This window comes from Musa acuminata, chromosome BXJ1-6 (genome assembly GCF_036884655.1).
Source record: "Musa acuminata AAA Group cultivar baxijiao chromosome BXJ1-6, Cavendish_Baxijiao_AAA, whole genome shotgun sequence".
In the NCBI taxonomy this organism is placed as follows: domain Eukaryota; kingdom Viridiplantae; phylum Streptophyta; class Magnoliopsida; order Zingiberales; family Musaceae; genus Musa; species Musa acuminata.
The window spans coordinates 3,642,559-3,662,284 of NC_088332.1; the positions used below are offsets into that span (position 1 = coordinate 3,642,559).

Sequence of the window (19,726 nt, forward strand, 5' to 3'; positions counted from 1 at the left end):
GTGCAACCGCCTGACTGGGGCGGTTCAACCACCTGCCAGAGCTCGAAGACCGAGCTCAGGCGGTGCCACCTCCTATCAGGGGCGGTTGCACCTCCTACCAGAGCTCGAAGACTGAGCTCAGGCGGTGCAACCGCCTGACTGGGGCAGTTCAACCGCATGGCAGAAATTAGGGTCTGAATGGGTTGATCAATTTGGCCCAATTACCCCAAGATTAAGTTAATGAGATCACCTCCCATTTCTAACTTAATCATTGTGCTAACTACGATATTTCTTAAGATATTTACTGCAACTTGCTCCGGTACGTCAATCGCTTCTTCTGTCGAGCTTCCGGCGAACTTCCATCGATCATCCGATGAACCCTCGGTGATTCTCCTACGGACTTCCGGCAAACTCCTGGACTTGCGACGATCCACTTGGCGAGTTCCGACGAGCTTCTATGGCAAGCTTATGGACTTCTCGGATTTGTTCCCGCAGAACCTCCGACGACTTGTCCGAACTTCCGTCGAGCTCTCGAACTCCCAATGTGATCATTGTCATGACTCCGGCGCAACTCCTGCTGCATGTCTTACTTTCATCGTAGTTATTCCTGCACACTTATCTCAACACATAGATTAGACAAACAAATGTCAATTGACTTCATCATCAAAATCCGAGATTCAACAGCTTGCGCGACCTGCCCTCCTACGCCGTGCTCCCCGATCGCACGCTCTCCGAGACCCCGATCTCTGCTCGGCTTCCCGACTGAGTTGTGCACCTCGGCCCCATGTTGCCCGAGACACACCCGTGCGGCCAGCCCGCCTACGTCGTGCTCCTCGGGTCTGCGGAACCAGCCCACCTGAAGAAAGAAGCCATGCATCGGACCCCCTGCGTACGACAACCGACGCATAGCTCCTTTCGGGGGGGGGGAATATGATAAGGGTAAAAATGGCGATGTAATGCGCTATGACGTCAGCCATACTTGGGCGACGTCCTGCCCGAGGAAATGCGTATTAACGCCGACTTGATATGCGCCAGCGTCACCCGCTCCCAGACAACGACCGAACCATCTGACCCCGCGTGCTCGGCCAAGGTAGAGGGGGACGTCGGCTGAAGCTCGCCCATACCCTGTGGCAGTTCAGTTCTCCACGCAACCCCAGTGGCGATGTTAGACGCCATCGGAGGTACGGTCCTACTCCTGCTGGCAGCCACATCAGGTAACATCAAACTCATCTATAAATACCCCAGAGTTCTAAACAAACAAGGGGAGAAAAGACAAGCACAACGCACTCGGAGGCATCTCTTCCTCGAAAACCTTATCCACATCGCTGACTTGATCATCGGAGGGGTCGGGTCGAGCTTCCGACCCGACCTGTGTGCAGGTGCGAGACGACGTCGCCTCTTCCCGACGCTGCGGCAAAGCTCTCCACCCGACGCGACATCCCGACCCGACCATCGTGACCGGCCGTCGGGAGACCTCAAGGGACACCACGCAAGATTTTCGCAATTCGGACCTCCCCGAACAAGCCGCGTCGGCCCCAAGGCCACGACTAAAAAAGTTATTTACACCAACACCCATCAAGGTTTCAGGGGGTGATTCAGTCTTGTCAACAGGCAGAGTCAAAATAATTCACGCACCCAGAGTCCCGCATGGCTGAATGTAACTGGAGATGAGACGTGGAGCCCATGAGAGAGATGGGTGCGAGGGTGAGTCATTTAGTGCGACGTGTAGCATACAAGAAATATTTATCTGGGGGCAAAATAAAAGAAAGGATTTCCCCACCGGTTAATTTGAGACAGAAGTCTGCCCTCGTTATTGTAGGAGGTTATACTGAGCTTCTTACGGACCGACCGTTTTCCACCAATTGTATAGCAGGTATGATTTGCGAGTAAACCATCAGATGTAAGAAAAAGATTTTTATGATGAAGTTGCGGCCACATAGATCACATTTGGACCGACCAACCCTTTCCCCCATTCCTATTTGTCGTAAACCCAAACCCGCACGTACCAAATAGCCTGTCTCTCTCTCTCTCCGGTCTTTGCACACTGTATTTGGTCGGTTCCTCCGCCCTACAACTTGGAGCTGCGAATTCGATCTCGCCTTCCTTCGTTTTGCACCCGCGGCGCCCGGATTCGAGCCGGGCCGTCGAAACCCTAGCGCCCCCCCCCTCCGCCCCAAACTTTGGGCGCCGGAGCGGAGGGCGATGGCGGCGGAACTGGGGCAGCAGACGGTGGAGTTCTCCGCCCTTGTGCGACGAGCCGCGGAGGATTCCTACCTCGCCCTCAAGGAGCTGGTGGAGCGGTCCCGGGCGCCGGAGGACCAGCGATCCGACTCCGAGAAGAAGATAGACCTCCTCAAGTTCATCGCCAAGACTCGGCAGCGGATGCTCCGCCTCCATGTGCTCGCCAAGTGGTGCCAACAGGTGATTCTCGTCGTCGTCTTTTTTTTTTTTTTTTGCTTCTTTATTGCTCGCTGTGAACTGGTTTTTTGCCTAGGGTTTCTGAATGTGTTCCTTCTTGAGTGCCTCTAGGCTCCGGTAGATGGAAAGCCGCTTCATTTCTTAATCCATGGTACGGATTTAGTCTAGTGTCTGGATTAGTAGTTTATCTGGGGATGATCCTGGAAACCTAGTTCCAAACTGGTAGTCAGTCTTGGTGAATTTGGCGTTTTGGATATGCTTTAGGTTACAATAAGTGCAGCTTATTTCAGTTTTCTGGAGTGTTTTTTCCCCCCTCCCTTTTAATGCATTTTAGCAACAATATGAAATTTATTAGTTTGTGATGTAGTACAACACGCTTTGTGCTCTAACAATTTTTTTCTACTAACCCCAAATGCTACAACATCATTAAATCCTTAGTCTATTTATATGTATTAATAGTTAAAAAATAGCAGATTATGTTTTGATGCAATTTAAGATGTAGCTAAATCCTTGAAGGTGAATTGTAAAATTAGAGAAATTTGTTGGAACCATTATTTTGAGAATTTTCTCATTGGTGTTCTATATACTATTCTCAATCTTTGACATTTTTTATTTGAGACTGATTGTATCCTAAATTAGTAAGATGCTCTACAACTTTATGAACCAAGTGAGTCGTTTTTATATGGTGCAGAAAATATTTCTCATGATTCACAACATATTAAAGCTTTGTTGTCTAGACATGTTAGGAGAAATATTCTATAAAGCACAGATTAAGGCTGTAAGTTGGGCAGTTTGGGTTTATTAGAGGTAAAACTTTATTGACCAAAGGTGATCACCCTCACCACATGATGAACCCAATGTAATTTCTGAACTAGCATGATAAACATGTACCTAATTCGAGGTGGAATCAAATTGATTCTCAAGGTATTAATGTCAGAAAAAGAAGTAAGCCACTGCATTCAATTTGTAAATGTTAATTGACAAAGCATGTTGTGCTTTTAATTGTCATTATCTAAATGTACAACTTTCCAGAAAGGTTGCATACTTTTTATGTTTGAATGAATTTTTTTGGAGTCTTCACTGGTAACCTTATTATAAAATCCTTTGTGACATTATGCTTCTTGATTTTTTGGAGTCTTTTTTATTCACTTTGTCACTTGTTTTGCATCCAGCATTTTCTTTAAATTAAGCTCAGAATCTGACTTGAAGATGGTGGTCTGTGCATTTATTCATTTGTTTGATGATCAATGTCAAAGTAGTCTTGTAAACTTTTGAGATGCCTTATTATATAATTAAATTGTTGGCTCACGTTGTGTATCACATTAGATGACTGATTTGATCTTGAACTGGCATGGTTTAGGTGAAGTTCACGTATGGCATTTATAACACCTTGCCAGAGAACTATAATCTTAAGCCTGGACAAACATTCAAGTGAAAGCATAAAGAGTCTTGAATTAGCAAAATGATTGTTCTGTAACAGTCATTACAACTCATGAGCTTTATGAATGCCATTTGTTTTGTCTGATACAAGATAGTGTTCCTAATTATAGTTTGGTCTGTGACCTAGTTTCCATTCTCATATTACTGAAATGGCAACTTATGCACATGATTGTCGATATACTCAAATTGGGCTCCTTCATGGAGAGAACTTCAAAATTTTAATAACATGGAGATGGAGGGCTGGGAAAGCATTTACATAAAATATTCTAATGTATTTGTCGATCTCGTCTTTTTGCAATCTCCCAATTTGACTGTGACATAGCCTAATTTAGATATATCTTAACCTTGAAGATGATCTTCCAGGAAATCTTTAAGAATTTAGGTGAAGGGTAAAAGTATAATGGCTGTTCTCTTGGTAGAAGTTTTGGAGGACAATTAAGATATAGTTATCTAGTCTAGTGGTGAAAACTTTATCATGTACATGTTTACAACTTTTAGTGGTCGATTCCGAGGTTGTCTTTTACATTGTCTGATTTGCTCAAATGGAGCCTACGATTGATGCACTAGTTGGCATGTGTTGACGTGTGGCTTGCCATAAAGGTTCCCATGCATGCTAGGCTGAGTCACACTCAAGCAACTCTTCACATGTGGAGGTTGGCTTAGGTTCTTTTTCATTGCAAAGGCTTCGTGTGCTACAAAGGTTGTGACATGCTTCCATTGCACACACAAATGAACTCTTATTGGAGGCTTTTTTGCTACATGTTATTTAGAAACACTTTTTGTCAAATTTAGTTGCCTGACTATGAGTACATACTAAACACTAAACACAACTTGCTCAGTTATTTACTTTGGTTTGGAGGGAAATATGATGAATAAGTTTTGTTGTTTAAATAGATAATTTGCATTGATATTCGAGTTTCAAAGTTTTACAAAAATTAGATTATTATATAATATAATATATTATATTATATTATATTGGGAGAATTGCGCATAAGGATTTTTTTATGGTCTAAACTGATTTAATTATAATGTTTTTAGTAATATATATAAAAAATATTATAATTTAATGTTAAAAAATAATATAAGGTATTATTGAAAAGATTATAATTAGATCGATCCATAAAAAAAGAAAAATAAAGGAAAGAAAAAACAATAGGTGGTTTTGGCTATCAAATTACAGATATTTAAGGTATTAGGTACCAAATAAGTTATTAGAGAATTATGAAAATAATAGATTTTTTGGAAATTCGCCACATTATTTTTTCTCTCTTCCCGCTGACTTGTGCGGACGGCCGTCGGAATTCTTTATATTCTCCTACTTTCAACTTGTCGAGCACTCAAGGCTTATCCGCCACGTGGCGACAAGAGAAACAAGGGATTAAGTCACCCGTGATAACTCTACGGATGATGTGGGAGCTGCGCAGTTGGCGAGGTGTGAGTGACCCCTGAGACACGATACATCGGTCAGATTGGTCTTCATTGTTGACGTGGGTTGTGCTGGTATACGACTATACATAAAGTAATGAAAGGAACACGATGTCATGCAAAATTAATTTTGGGCATTTAACATAGCTATAGTAGAAATGCTTGACAAATATGGTCTATAAATCAATAAATTGTAGTTGCAAGAATTAGTAATCATGGTAATGCTTGTATTGAAAATTGGCTAAACTAAATTGTTATTACTTACAACTTTATCAGAATAATTGCTTATATTTACTTTAGAGAGCTCAAACTTGACTGAAAATGCACATCTGTAATCCAATTCACTATTATTGCTTAACTTTTCTTTACATTTGAGACACTGGTGACATTTTCTGACATAATTGAATCCTCTATACAAGAGCCTAGATGACCTGAAAACTAATATAATTTGTCTACACAAACAGTTCCTTCTATGTTAAGGTTGTGATTGTCAGACTCATAGTGTCCCGTTACTTGGTGTGTGTTGTTTTATTTTCCTCACTACAAGAAATGATTTTCTATACTAGATTTGATTTGTACAGTGACTCTACTTCACCACTTGTTTTCCTTATCTTTTTTATCTCAGATGTAGTAATATTGCAACTATTAACCAATTCTTACCGAGGTAATATGTTGTTTCAGGAAAAGTAGTAGCCAAATTATGTGCAAAAGTAGTAGCTATAGTTATCCTACTCATTTTTGAGCTCGAGGTCAAGTCAAAGCTGGCGAGACCCGACGCATTAGTTCCCCTCTACCCAAGTATCCAGTTGAGTATCAAGTCAAGTAGAAGGTATCTCGTTAAGTGGAAAGTATAGTAGTAGATGCTCAAGAAGTGGAAAATAGAAGGTTTCGTATCTAAAGCCGTAGGAAGTTGCAAGTCCATCAAATTCAGTCTCAAGCAGTAGAAAGAAAGGTTGAAAGAAAGGATTGAAGACTCACCCCTAATACACTTAGGCGAAAGAACACGCAGGCAAGTGGAACTCGCACCCCAGCCTATAAGTGTTAAGAGCACCCATAGTCAGCTTATGCACCGGCGACAAGAAGTTTGCTTGTCTATTCCCGCTGCTTGCTCTTTCGCACCCCGACTCCTTGAAGAGAGAAGAATATCGCTATCCTTGAAGATTCTATCGCTATCCTTTAATATAGATAGAATGGTGTAGTAAAACACTGGTTACCGCTGGCTCAACGCACAACGGCAAATAGACTAGTAGTGACTCTAGCGTGCACAATAGAATATAGAATCCGGTAAACAATCAGAAAAAAAAGGTAAACAATAAGCTTCTTGGAATTTATGAATTGAGTAAAGGCTGCTGCGTTTCTTTCAACGTTACACTTTCTACCTTGACTTGCAACCCTAGCATTCGATCTACCACATCTTTCTGCCCTAGCTTTCGATCTACCACATGTTGCATGGCTTGTTGAGCTCGAGCATCAAAGTTCTAGTGCCGTTTGCTTGTTCAATAAACAATAAGTTGATTCTACCACAAATCTGGCTTTGCTGATACTTCTCAGTAATAGAGGGAGGCTATTTAAACTTACAAGTGAATGAAATTTTTTGCACCAGTGAACATATTATAATATTAAAAAAATAATTCCACATCTAATGTGTGTGGTAAGGTTTGTGATTGTATTTATTTTAAGGTCTCGAGAATCAACACATGGTCAGGCAATTTAAGAAAATACACATCATGCGATTTTATCCATAGGTCATCATGTCATATGAGAAGAGTAAAGTCAACCATTTAGTTCTTCAGCACTCCGTAAACCAAATGAATTAGTTGGGATCACCCGCAACTAATTCACTGCCATATGATGATTTGTCCAAATGTATACGCTACAACCTTCAAGAGGATATATTGCTATGTACAACACACTTCAAATCTACAGCAGGATAGAAGGATCACTTGGAACTTCAGTCTCACCCAGCATATCATCATTTTTATGTATGAGGAGCATCAGGTCTGATCGGCTTATTAAATTGCACCAGTATCATCGTCATGTTGTCCAATCCCTCTCCCTCCACTAATGGTGGATGGTGCCAGACACCGGTCCAACACTCTTTCACATACTGCAGACAGGCAGCTCTCCTGCAGTTAGCAACATAGGCACCAGAAAAAGTATTATGATAAATAAAACAAAATATACTTCTGGCAAATAAAACTGCTTTATTCCATTATGTATAAAGCCTAAGATACACTATTTGGCCAAAAAACAAAAGTCCATTTCATGAGCTCGGTTACTGAGACCATCAAGTGTTGAAGTTAGCCTCAATCAAGGTCACTGACGTTACAGCTTCGGATAATTGGTTTATGTTGGACATAAGGTTCCGAGAAAGATACTCTTAAAGTGATCAAAAAATAACATAGAATAAGGTCCTCACCGTTTTTATATGCTCAGTAATGAAATCCACCAGTTGCTGGTTTATCATGCAATCCCTGGTAAAAAGTATCAGAATAGACACCTATAAGTACACGAGTATTTCAAATGGACACATACTATGGCAAGCATGAGTTCTCAATCTGATTCTATTAGAAGCTCTAAGCAAGGAGCACTCGACTATGTAGAAAAACACCTTACGGTTATAAATGTTATAAGCCACAATGAAGCATAATTCTTGAACTGGTAGATGATGATGATAACGACACAACAGGTAATAACCAAACATGAGAAATTTATCACAGTCCAATGAAGTACATAGACAAAATAATGCTGAATGTTCAAACACAAACACTTGACTGATACTATCCAATGAATCTTTTGCCGCTATTGAGCTCTAATTTAATATACATCAACTGTTCTATTTGTAAGAGGAGAATTCATAGGCACACAAATAGCTGAGAAATTTATTATGAATTATAAACATATAATTTAGTGTGAGTAGTTTGATACTTCGATGTGCTAGAAACATGAAAGACAATAGTATTACTATCTTCTTTAAATTGTGGATGGACACTAGAGTATTGATAACATTATAACCGTGGCTTATGGTCTATCAACTATTTAAATGAAGGCATGTCAATGTTGCAATTGAAACACGATATATATGATTGTTGGAAATCTCATTATAAGAATAGTTATAGTAGATTTAGTTGTCTTGGATTTACAATTGCTAAAGAGGTGCTGAAAAGGCATACCAGACTCCATCACATGCTAAAATGAGAAATTCATCATCATCGCATAGCTCCACCTACAGCGAAGGCCAACAAATGACATACCGAGATTTATAATAGAACTCATGATAATATGGTGGATCATAGTTCAAATGGTTCTAAATTTAATCACTATTGGAACCGGAACTGTGGTATACTCACAATGTTTATGTCTGGATTGCATGTCACAACTTGCTTCTCAGCAGGTAAAAACTTATTTTGCTTGAATTCCATGTCGCCTGCCATAAGTTTGCTTCTCAAGAGTAAAACATATGATAAGGCAGCCTACAAATTTTATTAAAAAACACTGAGGAAGTACCAATTGCTCTAGTGAGGTTTAAGCTTCCATTTATTCGTCCTGCTTGAATAAAACCACCTGCTTTTACGATCCTTTCCTTCTCCTCAACAAGATATGGTTTGTGGTCTGTTGACAAACTAATTGCCTATAGAGAACAAACAGAAGTAAGACTACACAATTGAGGCATATTTTTTGTCTATGATGTAATTTTGAAGCACATGAAAACACAAATCAGTAGAAAGAGATTCTCTTAGTGACAAACCCGACCCTTCCTCGAGAGTACACAACGAGAATCACCAGCATTTGCAACAATGAGTTGGTTGTTTCTGATGACTGCCACACAAGCTGTGCTTCCAGATGTCGGTCCAGAGAAATCAGAATGTGGTCCCTGACAAAGAGTTCTTTTGAGTCACAAGATTCCCAATGGATCCACTTAACTTGCAAATAGTACTTTACGCCTTTTCAAGATTCAGTCTAACAACTAGCACCGACAAGAACAAGATCTTGAGTATGAAACATGGACAAGGACAATGGACAGAAAAAAAGGAACCAATATGACAAAACTTTAGAAACTAGGACAAGGTAATTAATACTAATGCATTTTCTACCACTCTAATTTATATTCAGCATGTATGTAATATTTAGAAAATTTATGGTGGGAACATATGAAAATTAGAAAAACAACAAACAATCACTTGCCAAATTCTTCTACCATTTTTGCCAGATATTGAGTATACATACCATAGTAAATTAGTAGTGCAAGATAACATACAAATTGCCTCAGTCTGTATAGAAGCCTTGTGTACATAAATATAAGCCTTCTAACAAAATTTAGGAATATAATGCAAAGATGATACACGATTTAAGTTCTGCACCTGCCAATAAGAATCAGTCTCCTTTTTCCTCTATTATGCATCATATACTCCTAACTTTGAATAATAATTTTGGTTCCATGAAACTCGAATTGAAGTGACATACCTGGTACACACCAAAAACTAGTACGCCTTAAGTTAACATAAGTATACACATGTAGTATATTTTAAAGTATCACACTGTTCTGGTAATTACCCAACAAATCTGGGTTTGCAAGACAGATAGACCTTTTTCTAAAATGTATGTTCTATGAAGCATTTCATTTCTACATCTTTACCATCACAATATTTTAGCTTTATAAAATCTCTGTCAAAACAAAATTCAGAAATTTCATGTGAAAAAAGTAAATGCATAATCTTGTGCTTCTCACTTATATTGGACATATAAAAGCAACCAACTTCCAAACAGGGAAATCTGATGAACAAGGACTCATCAGACACTTCAGACCAAGTGAATCATAGGCCAAAGGAACAACTTTAATGGACATGTTCAATTTTAGGAGAGGCCAAACCCAGACAAGTGACCTACAGCAATATCACAAACCACAGAAGTCAGTTTGAGGTGTGACATATCGTGGGAAAATTAGAGCTCAATTATCTCTCAATCTCTTTCTCTGTTCTTTCACTCCTTTGATCTCTCTTCCCAATGTACTGCCCCTCCTTTCTCAAAGTTTGTATTTCTATCTTCAACAACAGCACAACATTTTAAATTTTCATCCGAAAAACATGTTATACAATTCCTTGACAACCAAGACCCTAAACATTGTAAAACACTTTGTCAACTGCAGAGACAGCTCAAACAAATCAAACAACTACTGTTGAAAAGTTGGCTTCAGCCAAAATCTCCTAAAATACTTTCCCATCCTTTTATAGCTTCAACAGCTCATTTAGGGATTAAAAAAAAATTCTTGAAACTTTGGCTTCCCTGAGAACAATTCAACCATTATATAAAATACAACTAAGATGGATGACAAAGAAAAATGCTTTCACAGACTCCACAGCTGTACTTTTTTTGGATTCTTCATTCGTGCACATATATTACAGCACAAAAGGAACTTCAGACCCACATAATTAAAAGACAATCCTTCCAAAAACAAAACAAGCAAAGTATTCAAGATATGGCATCCCCAGCATATTAAATGAAACAATATAACATCTTGAACAAAGTTAAAGAAGATCATCAGAGTAATATATCACCTCCTCATATGCCCATTCATCTAAATGTTCACTGGAATAACCACCCCTTGGGGACCATATCAATCCTTCAATTAAACCTGTGAACTTGTCCATTTTGTCCCCCAGTACAGCTAATTCCCTCCATCCTCTCTGTCCTTTCATCATCTCATCCATTCTGAATCAAAACAAGAATCATATGTATGACAAATTGATACATTAATTAATCTATTCAGTTCTCTTGTCACATTACATGCTTTATGACATACCATATGTGGCCTAAAACTGAATTTTTTATCTCAACTCAAAACTACATATATTGGAAGACAATAGTAGCATCATATGTTACCTTAAAAATGCTTTTTGTACTGAAGCAGATAAATCACCACCCAACTGAGGCTCATACTTGAGAATTTGAGCGTGCAGGTATTTTGCACAGAATTTGGCTACTACTTTTCCTGAAACAACATATTACCTCAGTAAGAATTGGTTAATAGTTGCAATATTACTACATCTGAGATAAAAAAAGACAAGGAAAACAAGTGGTGAAGCAGAGTCACTGTACAAATCAAATCTAGTATAGAAAATCATTTCTTGTAGTGAGGAAAATACAACAACACGCACCAAGTAACAGGACACTATGAGTCTGACAATCACAACCTTAACATAGAAGGAACTGTTTGTGTAGACAAATTATATTAGTTTTCAGGTCATCTAGGCTCTTGTATAGAGGATTCAATTATGTCAGAAAATGTCACCAGTGTCTCAAATGTAAAGAAAAGTGAAGCAATAATAGTGAATTGGATTACAGATGTGCATTTTCAGTCAAGTTTGAGCTCTCTAAAGTAAATATAAGCAATTATTCTGATAAAGTTGTAAGTAATAACAATTTAGTTTAGCCAATTTTCAATATAAGCATTACCATGATTACTAATCCTTGCAACTACAATTTATTGATTTATAGACCATATTTGTCAAGCATTTCTACTATAGCTATGTTAAATGCCCAAAATTAATTTTGCATGACATCGTGTTCCTTTCATTACTTTATGTATAGTCGTATAACAGCACAACCCACGTCAGCAATGAAGACCAATCTGACCGATGTATCGTGTCTCAGGGGTCACTCACACCTCGCCAACTGCGCAGCTCCCACATCATCCGTAGAGTTATCACGGGTGACTTAGTCCCTTGTTTCTCTTGTCGCCACATGGCGGATAAGCCTTGAATGCTCGACAAGTTGAAAGTAGGAGAATATAAAGAATTCCGATGGCCGTCCGCACAAGTCAGCGGGAAGAGAGAAAAAATAATGTGGCGAATTTCCAAAAAATCTATTATTTTCATAATTCTCTAATAACTTATCTGGTACCTAATACCTTAAATATCTGTAATTTGATAGCCAAAACCACCTATTATTTTTTCTTTCCTTTATTTTTCTTTTTTTATGGATCGATCTAATTATAATCTTTTCAATAATACCTTATATTATTTTTTAACATTAAATTATAATATTTTTTTATATATATTACTAAAAACATTATAATTAAATCAGTTTAGACCATAAAAAAATCCTTATGCGCAATTCTCCCAATATAATATAATATATTATATTATATTATATAATAGTCTAATTTTTGTAAAACTTTGAAACTCGAATATCAATGCAAATTATCTATTTAAACAACAAAACTTATTCATCATATTTCCCTCCAAACCAAAGTAAATAACTGAGCAAGTTGTGTTTAGTGTTTAGTATGTACTCATAGTCAGGCAACTAAATTTGACAAAAAGTGTTTCTAAATAACATGTAGCAAAAAAGGCTCCAATAAGAGTTCATTTGTGTGTGCAATGGAAGGATGTTGTCTGTAGCAACAGAGCATGTCACAACCTTTGTAGCACACGAAGCCTTTGCAATGAAAAAGAACCTAAGCCAACCTCCACATGTGAAGAGTTGCTTGAGTGTGACTCAGCCTAGCATGCATGGGAACCTTTATGGCAAGCCACACGTCAACACATGCCAACTAGTGCATCAATCGTAGGCTCCATTTGAGCAAATCGGACAATGTAAAAGACAACCTCGGAATCGACCACTAGAAGTTGTAAACATGTACATGATAAATTTTTCAACACTAGACTAGATAACTATATCTTAATTGTCCTCCAAAACTTCTACCAAGAGAACAGCCATTATACTTTTACCCTTCACCTAAATTCTTAAAGATTTCCTGGAAGATCATCTTCAAGGTTAAGATATATCTAAATTAGGCTATGTCACAGTCAAATTGGGAGATTGCAAAAAGACGAGATCGACAAATACATTAGAATATTTTATGTAAATGCTTTCCCAGCCCTCCATCTCCATGTTATTAAAATTTTGAAGTTCTCTCCATGAAGGAGCCCAATTTGAGTATATCGACAATCATGTGCATAAGTTGCCATTTCAGTAATATGAGAATGGAAACTAGGTCACAGACCAAACTATAATTAGGAACACTATCTTGTATCAGACAAAACAAATGGCATTCATAAAGCTCATGAGTTGTAATGACTGTTACAGAACAATCATTTTGCTAATTCAAGACTCTTTATGCTTTCACTTGAATGTTTGTCCAGGCTTAAGATTATAGTTCTCTGGCAAGGTGTTATAAATGCCATATGTGAACTTCGCCTAAACCATGCCAGTTCAAGATCAAATCAGTCATCTAATGTGATACACAACGTGAGCCAACAATTTAATTATATAATAAGGCATCTCAAAAGTTTACAAGACTACTTTGACATTGATCATCAAACAAATGAATAAATGCACAGACCACCATCTTCAAGTCAGATTCTGAGCTTAATTTAAAGAAAATGCTGGATGCAAAACAAGTGACAAAGTGAATAAAAAAGACTCCAAAAAATCAAGAAGCATAATGTCACAAAGGATTTTATAATAAGGTTACCAGTGAAGACTCCAAAAAAATTCATTCAAACATAAAAAAGTATGCAACCTTTCTGGAAAGTTGTACATTTAGATAATGACAATTAAAAGCATAACATGCTTTGTCAATTAACATTTACAAATTGAATGCAGTGGCTTACTTCTTTTTCTGACATTAATACCTCGAGAATCAATTTGATTCCACCTCGAATTAGGTACATGTTTATCATGCTAGTTCAGAAATTACATTGGGTTCATCATGCGGTGAGGGTGATCACCTTTGGTCAATAAAGTTTTACCTCTAATAAACCCAAACTGCCCAACTTACAGCCTTAATCTGTGCTTTATGGAATATTTCTCCTAACATGTCTAGACAACAAAGCTTTAATATGTTGTGAATCATGAGAAATATTTTCTGCACCATATAAAAACGACTCACTTGGTTCCTAAAGTTGTAGAGCATCTTACTAATTTAGAAGACAATCAGTTTCAAATAAAAAATGTCAAAGATTGAGAATAGTATATAGAACACCAATGAGAAAATTCTCAAAATAATGGTTCCAACAAATTTCTCTAATTTTACAATTCACCTTCAAGGATTTAGCTACATCTTAAATTGCATCAAAACATAATCTGCTATTTTTTAACTATTAATACATACAAATAGACTAAGGATTTAATGATGTTTTAGCATTTGGGGTTAGTAGAAAAAAATTGTTAGAGCACAAAGCGTGTTGTACTACATCACAAACTAATAAATTTCATATTGTTGCTAAAATGCATTAAAAGGGAGGGGGGAAAAACACTCCAGAAAACTGAAATAAGCTGCACTTATTGTAACCTAAAGCATATCCAAAACGCCAAATTCACCAAGACTGACTACCAGTTTGGAACTAGGTTTCCAGGATCATCCCCAGATAAACTACTAATCCAGACACTAGACTAAATCCGTACCATGGATTAAGAAATGAAGCGGCTTTCCATCTACCGGAGCCTAGAGGCACTCAAGAAGGAACACATTCAGAAACCCTAGGCAAAAAACCAGTTCACAGCGAGCAATAAAGAAGCAAAAAAAAAAAAAAAAAGACGACGACGAGAATCACCTGTCGGCACCACTTGGCGAGCACATGGAGGCGGAGCATCCGCTGCCGAGTCTTGGCGATGAACTTGAGGAGGTCTATCTTCTTCTCGGAGTAGGATCGCTGGTCCTCCGGCGCCCGGGACCGCTCCACCAGCTCCTTGAGGGCGAGGTAGGAATCCTCCGCGGCTCGTCGCACAAGGGCGGAGAACTCCACCGTCTGCTGCCCCAGTTCCGCCGCCATCGCCCTCCGCTCCGGCGCCCAAAGTTTGGGGCGGAGGGGGGGGCGCTAGGGTTTCGACGGCCCGGCTCGAATCCGGGCGCCGCGGGTGCAAAACGAAGGAAGGCGAGATCGAATTCGCAGCTCCAAGTTCGAGGGCGGAGGAACCGACCAAATACAGTGTGCAAAGACCGGAGAGAGAGAGAGAGACAGGCTATTTGGTACGTGCGGGTTTGGGTTTACGACAAATAGGACTGGGGGAAAGGGTTGGTCGGTCCAAATGTGATCTATGTGGCCGCAACTTCATCATAAAAATCTTTTTTCTTACATCTGATGATCTACTCGCAAATCATACTTGCTATACAATTGAAGGAAAACGGTGGGTCCGTAAGAAGCTCAGTATAACCTCCAACGATAACGAGGGCAGACTTCTGTCTCAAATTAACCGGTGGGGAAATCCTTTCTTTTATTTTGCCCCCAGATAAATATTTCTTGTCTGCTATACGTCGCACTAAATGACTCACCCTCTCACCCATCTCTCTCATGGGCTCCACATCTCATCTCCAGTTACATTCAGCCAAGCGGGACTCTGGGTGCGTGAATTATTTTGACCCTGCCTGTGACAAGACTGAATCACCCCTGAAACCTTGATGGGATAGTTGATTTGTGGACACGTGTATGTGGATTTCACCATCGGGCATAAAGTGACTCTTACGTTAACACGTCTTGCTTATTGCGCCTGCACCAATTGAACTCTCCCTGAACCGACTCTCATAACTTCAGCGACCCCGAAGAAAGAGAGAGGGCGAATCACGAAAAGGTGGCGGAAACAACTAAGAAATCCGTCTTGTCTTCATGCCCAGAGTAGCGAGTCAACCTCTGCTAATGCAATAAGGTAATAACTTATTATATCGATTTGGAAATGAATACAAAAATACCCATTTTCAATATAAAATCTCTAAAATATAAGAAAAGAATGAGTCGTATGATAAAAATATACATCATAATGGGGAATAATTCATTTAAAGACACTTTCTAGAGTTTAACGGGGAATAATTTTCCATAAGAGCGAACGCTGCAGACAATAATGGGTTATTTGTTCTGGTTATATCATAATAAGACAATAATGGCTGCTAAGCCTTATGTATGAGCTCTATAATGTGGAGGAACGCCAATCTCTCTCTTCTCCTCCTTGTAATCTTCTGCCCTTTAGAGGTACGCCGATCTCTCTCTTCTCCTCTACTTTCCCTCTCAATTGTGTTCTGTTCGTTCTTTCTCGAGTTTGATTTATCAGATTTGTAAATTTTGATTCTTGATTAATGTTTTCAATGTCATTCGATGTCATTTAAATTAGTGTTATCAGATTTTAAATTTTGATCTGAGTTGAACCGGGGGGCTTTCCGGCCCGCCTAGCGCTTGGGCCGAGGAAGTCGCCCGTCCGACCCAATAGACCCGACGCTCGGGTTACTATTCATAATTAAAAAATATAAATCATAATTAAAAATAACAAATAATACACTAGTAATATTCATATATTATAAAAATAGAAAATAATATATATAATTTTTAAGCAATTGAAAATCTTCAAAAATAAATTTAAAATATATAGATGATCATTAATTTTGTTTTGGGGATGTGGCTGAGGAGGGGTTGTTTTGGGGATGTGGCTGAGGTGAGGGGGGGAGAGGGAGTGAAGGAGGAAGAGGAGGGGAGCGGGAGAAGGGCGAGAGGTCAAGGGGGAGGGAGTCGGAGAGGCGGAGGATGGGAAGGAGGAGGAGGGTGGGGGATTTTGGGAATGGGGCTGAGGAGGTGAAGGGGGGCGGGAGTGGAGGAGGAAGAGTAGAGGAGCAGGAGAAGGGCGAGAGATAAGGGGGAGAGGGAGTCTGAGAGACAGAGGAGGAGAGGGAGGGGAAGAAAGCCGTCGCCGTGCGGAAACGCAGTGGCAAAGAGGGATTTCTGCGTTAGGGCACCGCTCGCGGATGGTAAAGAGCGATTTCTGCGTCAGATAACTGGTTAAATCGAACCAGATTAGATTGTTTTGGTTCGACTCAGACTCGCCTGATCTGAGTTGAACCGGTGGGCTTGGGCCGAGGAAGTCGCCCGTCCAGCCCAATAGACCGGCGCTCGGGTTACTATTCATAATTAAAAAAATATAAACCATAATTAGAAATAACAAATAATATACTAGTAATATTTATATATTATATAAATAGAAAATAATATATAATTTTTTTAAGCAATTAAAAATCTTCAAAAATAAATTTAAAATATATAGATGATCATTAATTTTGTTTTAAAGTTTCTAAAATATTTTTATTGATTTTGCATGTAAAATATGTTTATTGTCAATCAACTTATTTTTGCATGTCAAATTAACCAATATACAATGTGATCCTTTAAGCCTAATAAACATCAATAAAAACATTCACTTGATTAAAGAAAAAGTAATACATAAAAACTAAATCAACTTCAACTACTATCTTGATGCAATAACAAGATGATAATGCTTAACCATCTTGCTATATGGGGCTGCATTTTAGGTTGAATTGCATCCCCAGATCATCGGAGATAATTTAATTAATGATCTAGGTCAGATCAAGTCCCTTGGGTGTCAACTATGCCTATATTGAATTAAATTAGGAATAATCTAACCTAATCCCATCAAATATAATTGTGCAAGTTTTTACTTTTAGATGTGCACCAATTTATCAATAAAAGGATTAGTAATTATAGAACTTCATTTAAAGTGTAGGTTCCTAGTTTCACTCTTCTATTTCTTATGAATGCAACTGCAGCTATAGAGAGGATAATTTTAATTTTTAAAATTTTTTATATATAATTCAAAATTTATAAACCTTAATATCATTTGACTAATATTTATATATATATATATATATAATAAATTGATAAAAGATAGAAGATATACCTTATTCGAAATGGAGTTCCCTCGATCTTCCCACTGCTAGACTCCTCTCGACTAGTGATAAATAAAATAGGAGCCTGACCTCCTCGGGAAGGAAGAGGAGCAAAGCCATTAGGAGGAGAAGATTTCCCTAAGGAAATTTTTAAAAATCACTTTTTATATAATAAATAAATTAATTTAATTCTTAACTTGCTCAAACCAATAAGAAAATAGAATTTAGATATTTTCTTAATCATAAAATTTTTAATTATTTCCTTAATCATATTGCACAAACAAACAAATGGATCAATACAAATAAGGAAGATCTAATTAAGGTAATTTTAAATTATAAATGAATGGAAATAATATGGATGACTACATTAATTGTGCGAAGGGGGTGGTGTAACAATCTACTTCTAGTTCTACACAAGCCCTATATGAATGACTAAAATAGGATGTCAACCATAATTTAATTATTGCTATGAGTAAGAGAATAATGGAAAAGTAAACAATCTTTAAAATAAAATATGCTAATTTACTAAATAAAATAATAAAATTTTCCTTGCATATAGTAATTTGAATATTTATACATAATTATAATATCTAACTAAAAGAAAAATATAAAGTCCAAATTTTATACATATAAAAATATTCATAAGTCATCGTTCATATTTATGTTGGCATGGGCTCACACATGCTTATTTCCATACCAAATCACTTGAATGGATTACTAGTATCCTCACATACAAAATAGAATATATAGTAGATAATCACTCGGTAAGTATAAGTTTTTATAACTTTATTTAGGTGAGCATAATACATTTAACGGTAAATACCTTATCTTTAATTTCTTTAACAAGCATAACCCAATAACATAGCATATACAAAATCAACAGATAAATTTATACGTCAGAATAATTTAAAATGTTTATATGCATATATAAAAATTATAGCATACTAATGAACTTTTATAACCATATATCATTATATATATATATATATATATATATATATATATATATATATATATATATATATATATATATATATATATATATATATATATATATATGCATCAACAACACACCTTATGAAATTTAATCTAGCAACAAAACCCAATTAATTGAAACACAAAACCTATGCGGGGGGCTACTAATTGTACCTTTCAAATAAAATAGACCTATGGAATATATATCCAGTGTCCTTGTAGATCTTTAGAATTTACACTTATTTCTTAACATTTGAGGGTCTTTCTCATCAATTTTTTCTAGCAATCTTTTACCTAATCAGAACAGCTATTCTAACTAGAGAGGCAGTATAGGGCACAATTAATTTCCTTGCATTAGGGGTTTATATTGTAGTCAAGCTTGGCTTCTTCATGAGGATTGATCAAAGATCAAGCTTTGTGTCAAATTCTAGTTTGGAATCGACCTTACTGTAGCTCAAGAGCCAGAACAATGGGAAAAAGATGGGCTATGTATCGAAGAAAGCTCTCATCATGAATGATGATAATTCTTCTTTGTGAGGCTCTATTGCAGATGTAGAGGACAGCAATAGTCAAGTGGCACGGTCCAAACGATCAAAGCTTCTGCGGGAGTTCAATCTTTGATGATTCAAAGCCAACAGTCTTTCTCTATTTCTAGGAGAGATGTCTATTTTCTCTCTGCAAAAGAATATCTCTATGCATAGAAAGAAACATGTACTTCAGAGCTATCACTCTGCAGCACATGCATATGACCTATAGATAATTATAGATAATTAAACCTAACCTGAGTGTTTTTGTTTCTTCTTTCTATTTCAATTATGTATC

General features: G+C 37.7%; 1 protein-coding gene and 1 pseudogene across 2 annotated transcripts; one reads left to right on the forward strand and one right to left on the reverse strand.

Moving 5' to 3' along the window:
* The first annotated feature begins 262 nt into the window (after nt 1–262).
* LOC135675682 (mediator of RNA polymerase II transcription subunit 14-like) lies at nt 263–6,325 on the forward strand. Of its 2 annotated transcripts, none has more exons than XM_065186072.1 (2): nt 263–2,400; nt 3,758–3,903. In XM_065186072.1, exons 1-2 carry the CDS (start codon nt 2,182–2,184, stop codon nt 3,830–3,832), a joined length of 294 nt encoding a protein of 97 aa, XP_065042144.1. In that variant the 5' UTR covers nt 263–2,181; the 3' UTR covers nt 3,833–3,903. The 2 variants fall into 2 exon arrangements, with proteins under 2 accessions (XP_065042144.1, XP_065042145.1); XM_065186073.1 differs by lacking the exon at nt 3,758–3,903 and adding an exon at nt 5,944–6,325 and having other exon boundaries at nt 267–2,400.
* A 737-nt stretch (nt 6,326–7,062) lies between these two features.
* Nucleotides 7,063–15,550, reverse strand: LOC135677940 (probable protein phosphatase 2C 11; annotated as a pseudogene).
* Between the last annotated feature and the right edge of the window lie 4,176 nt (nt 15,551–19,726).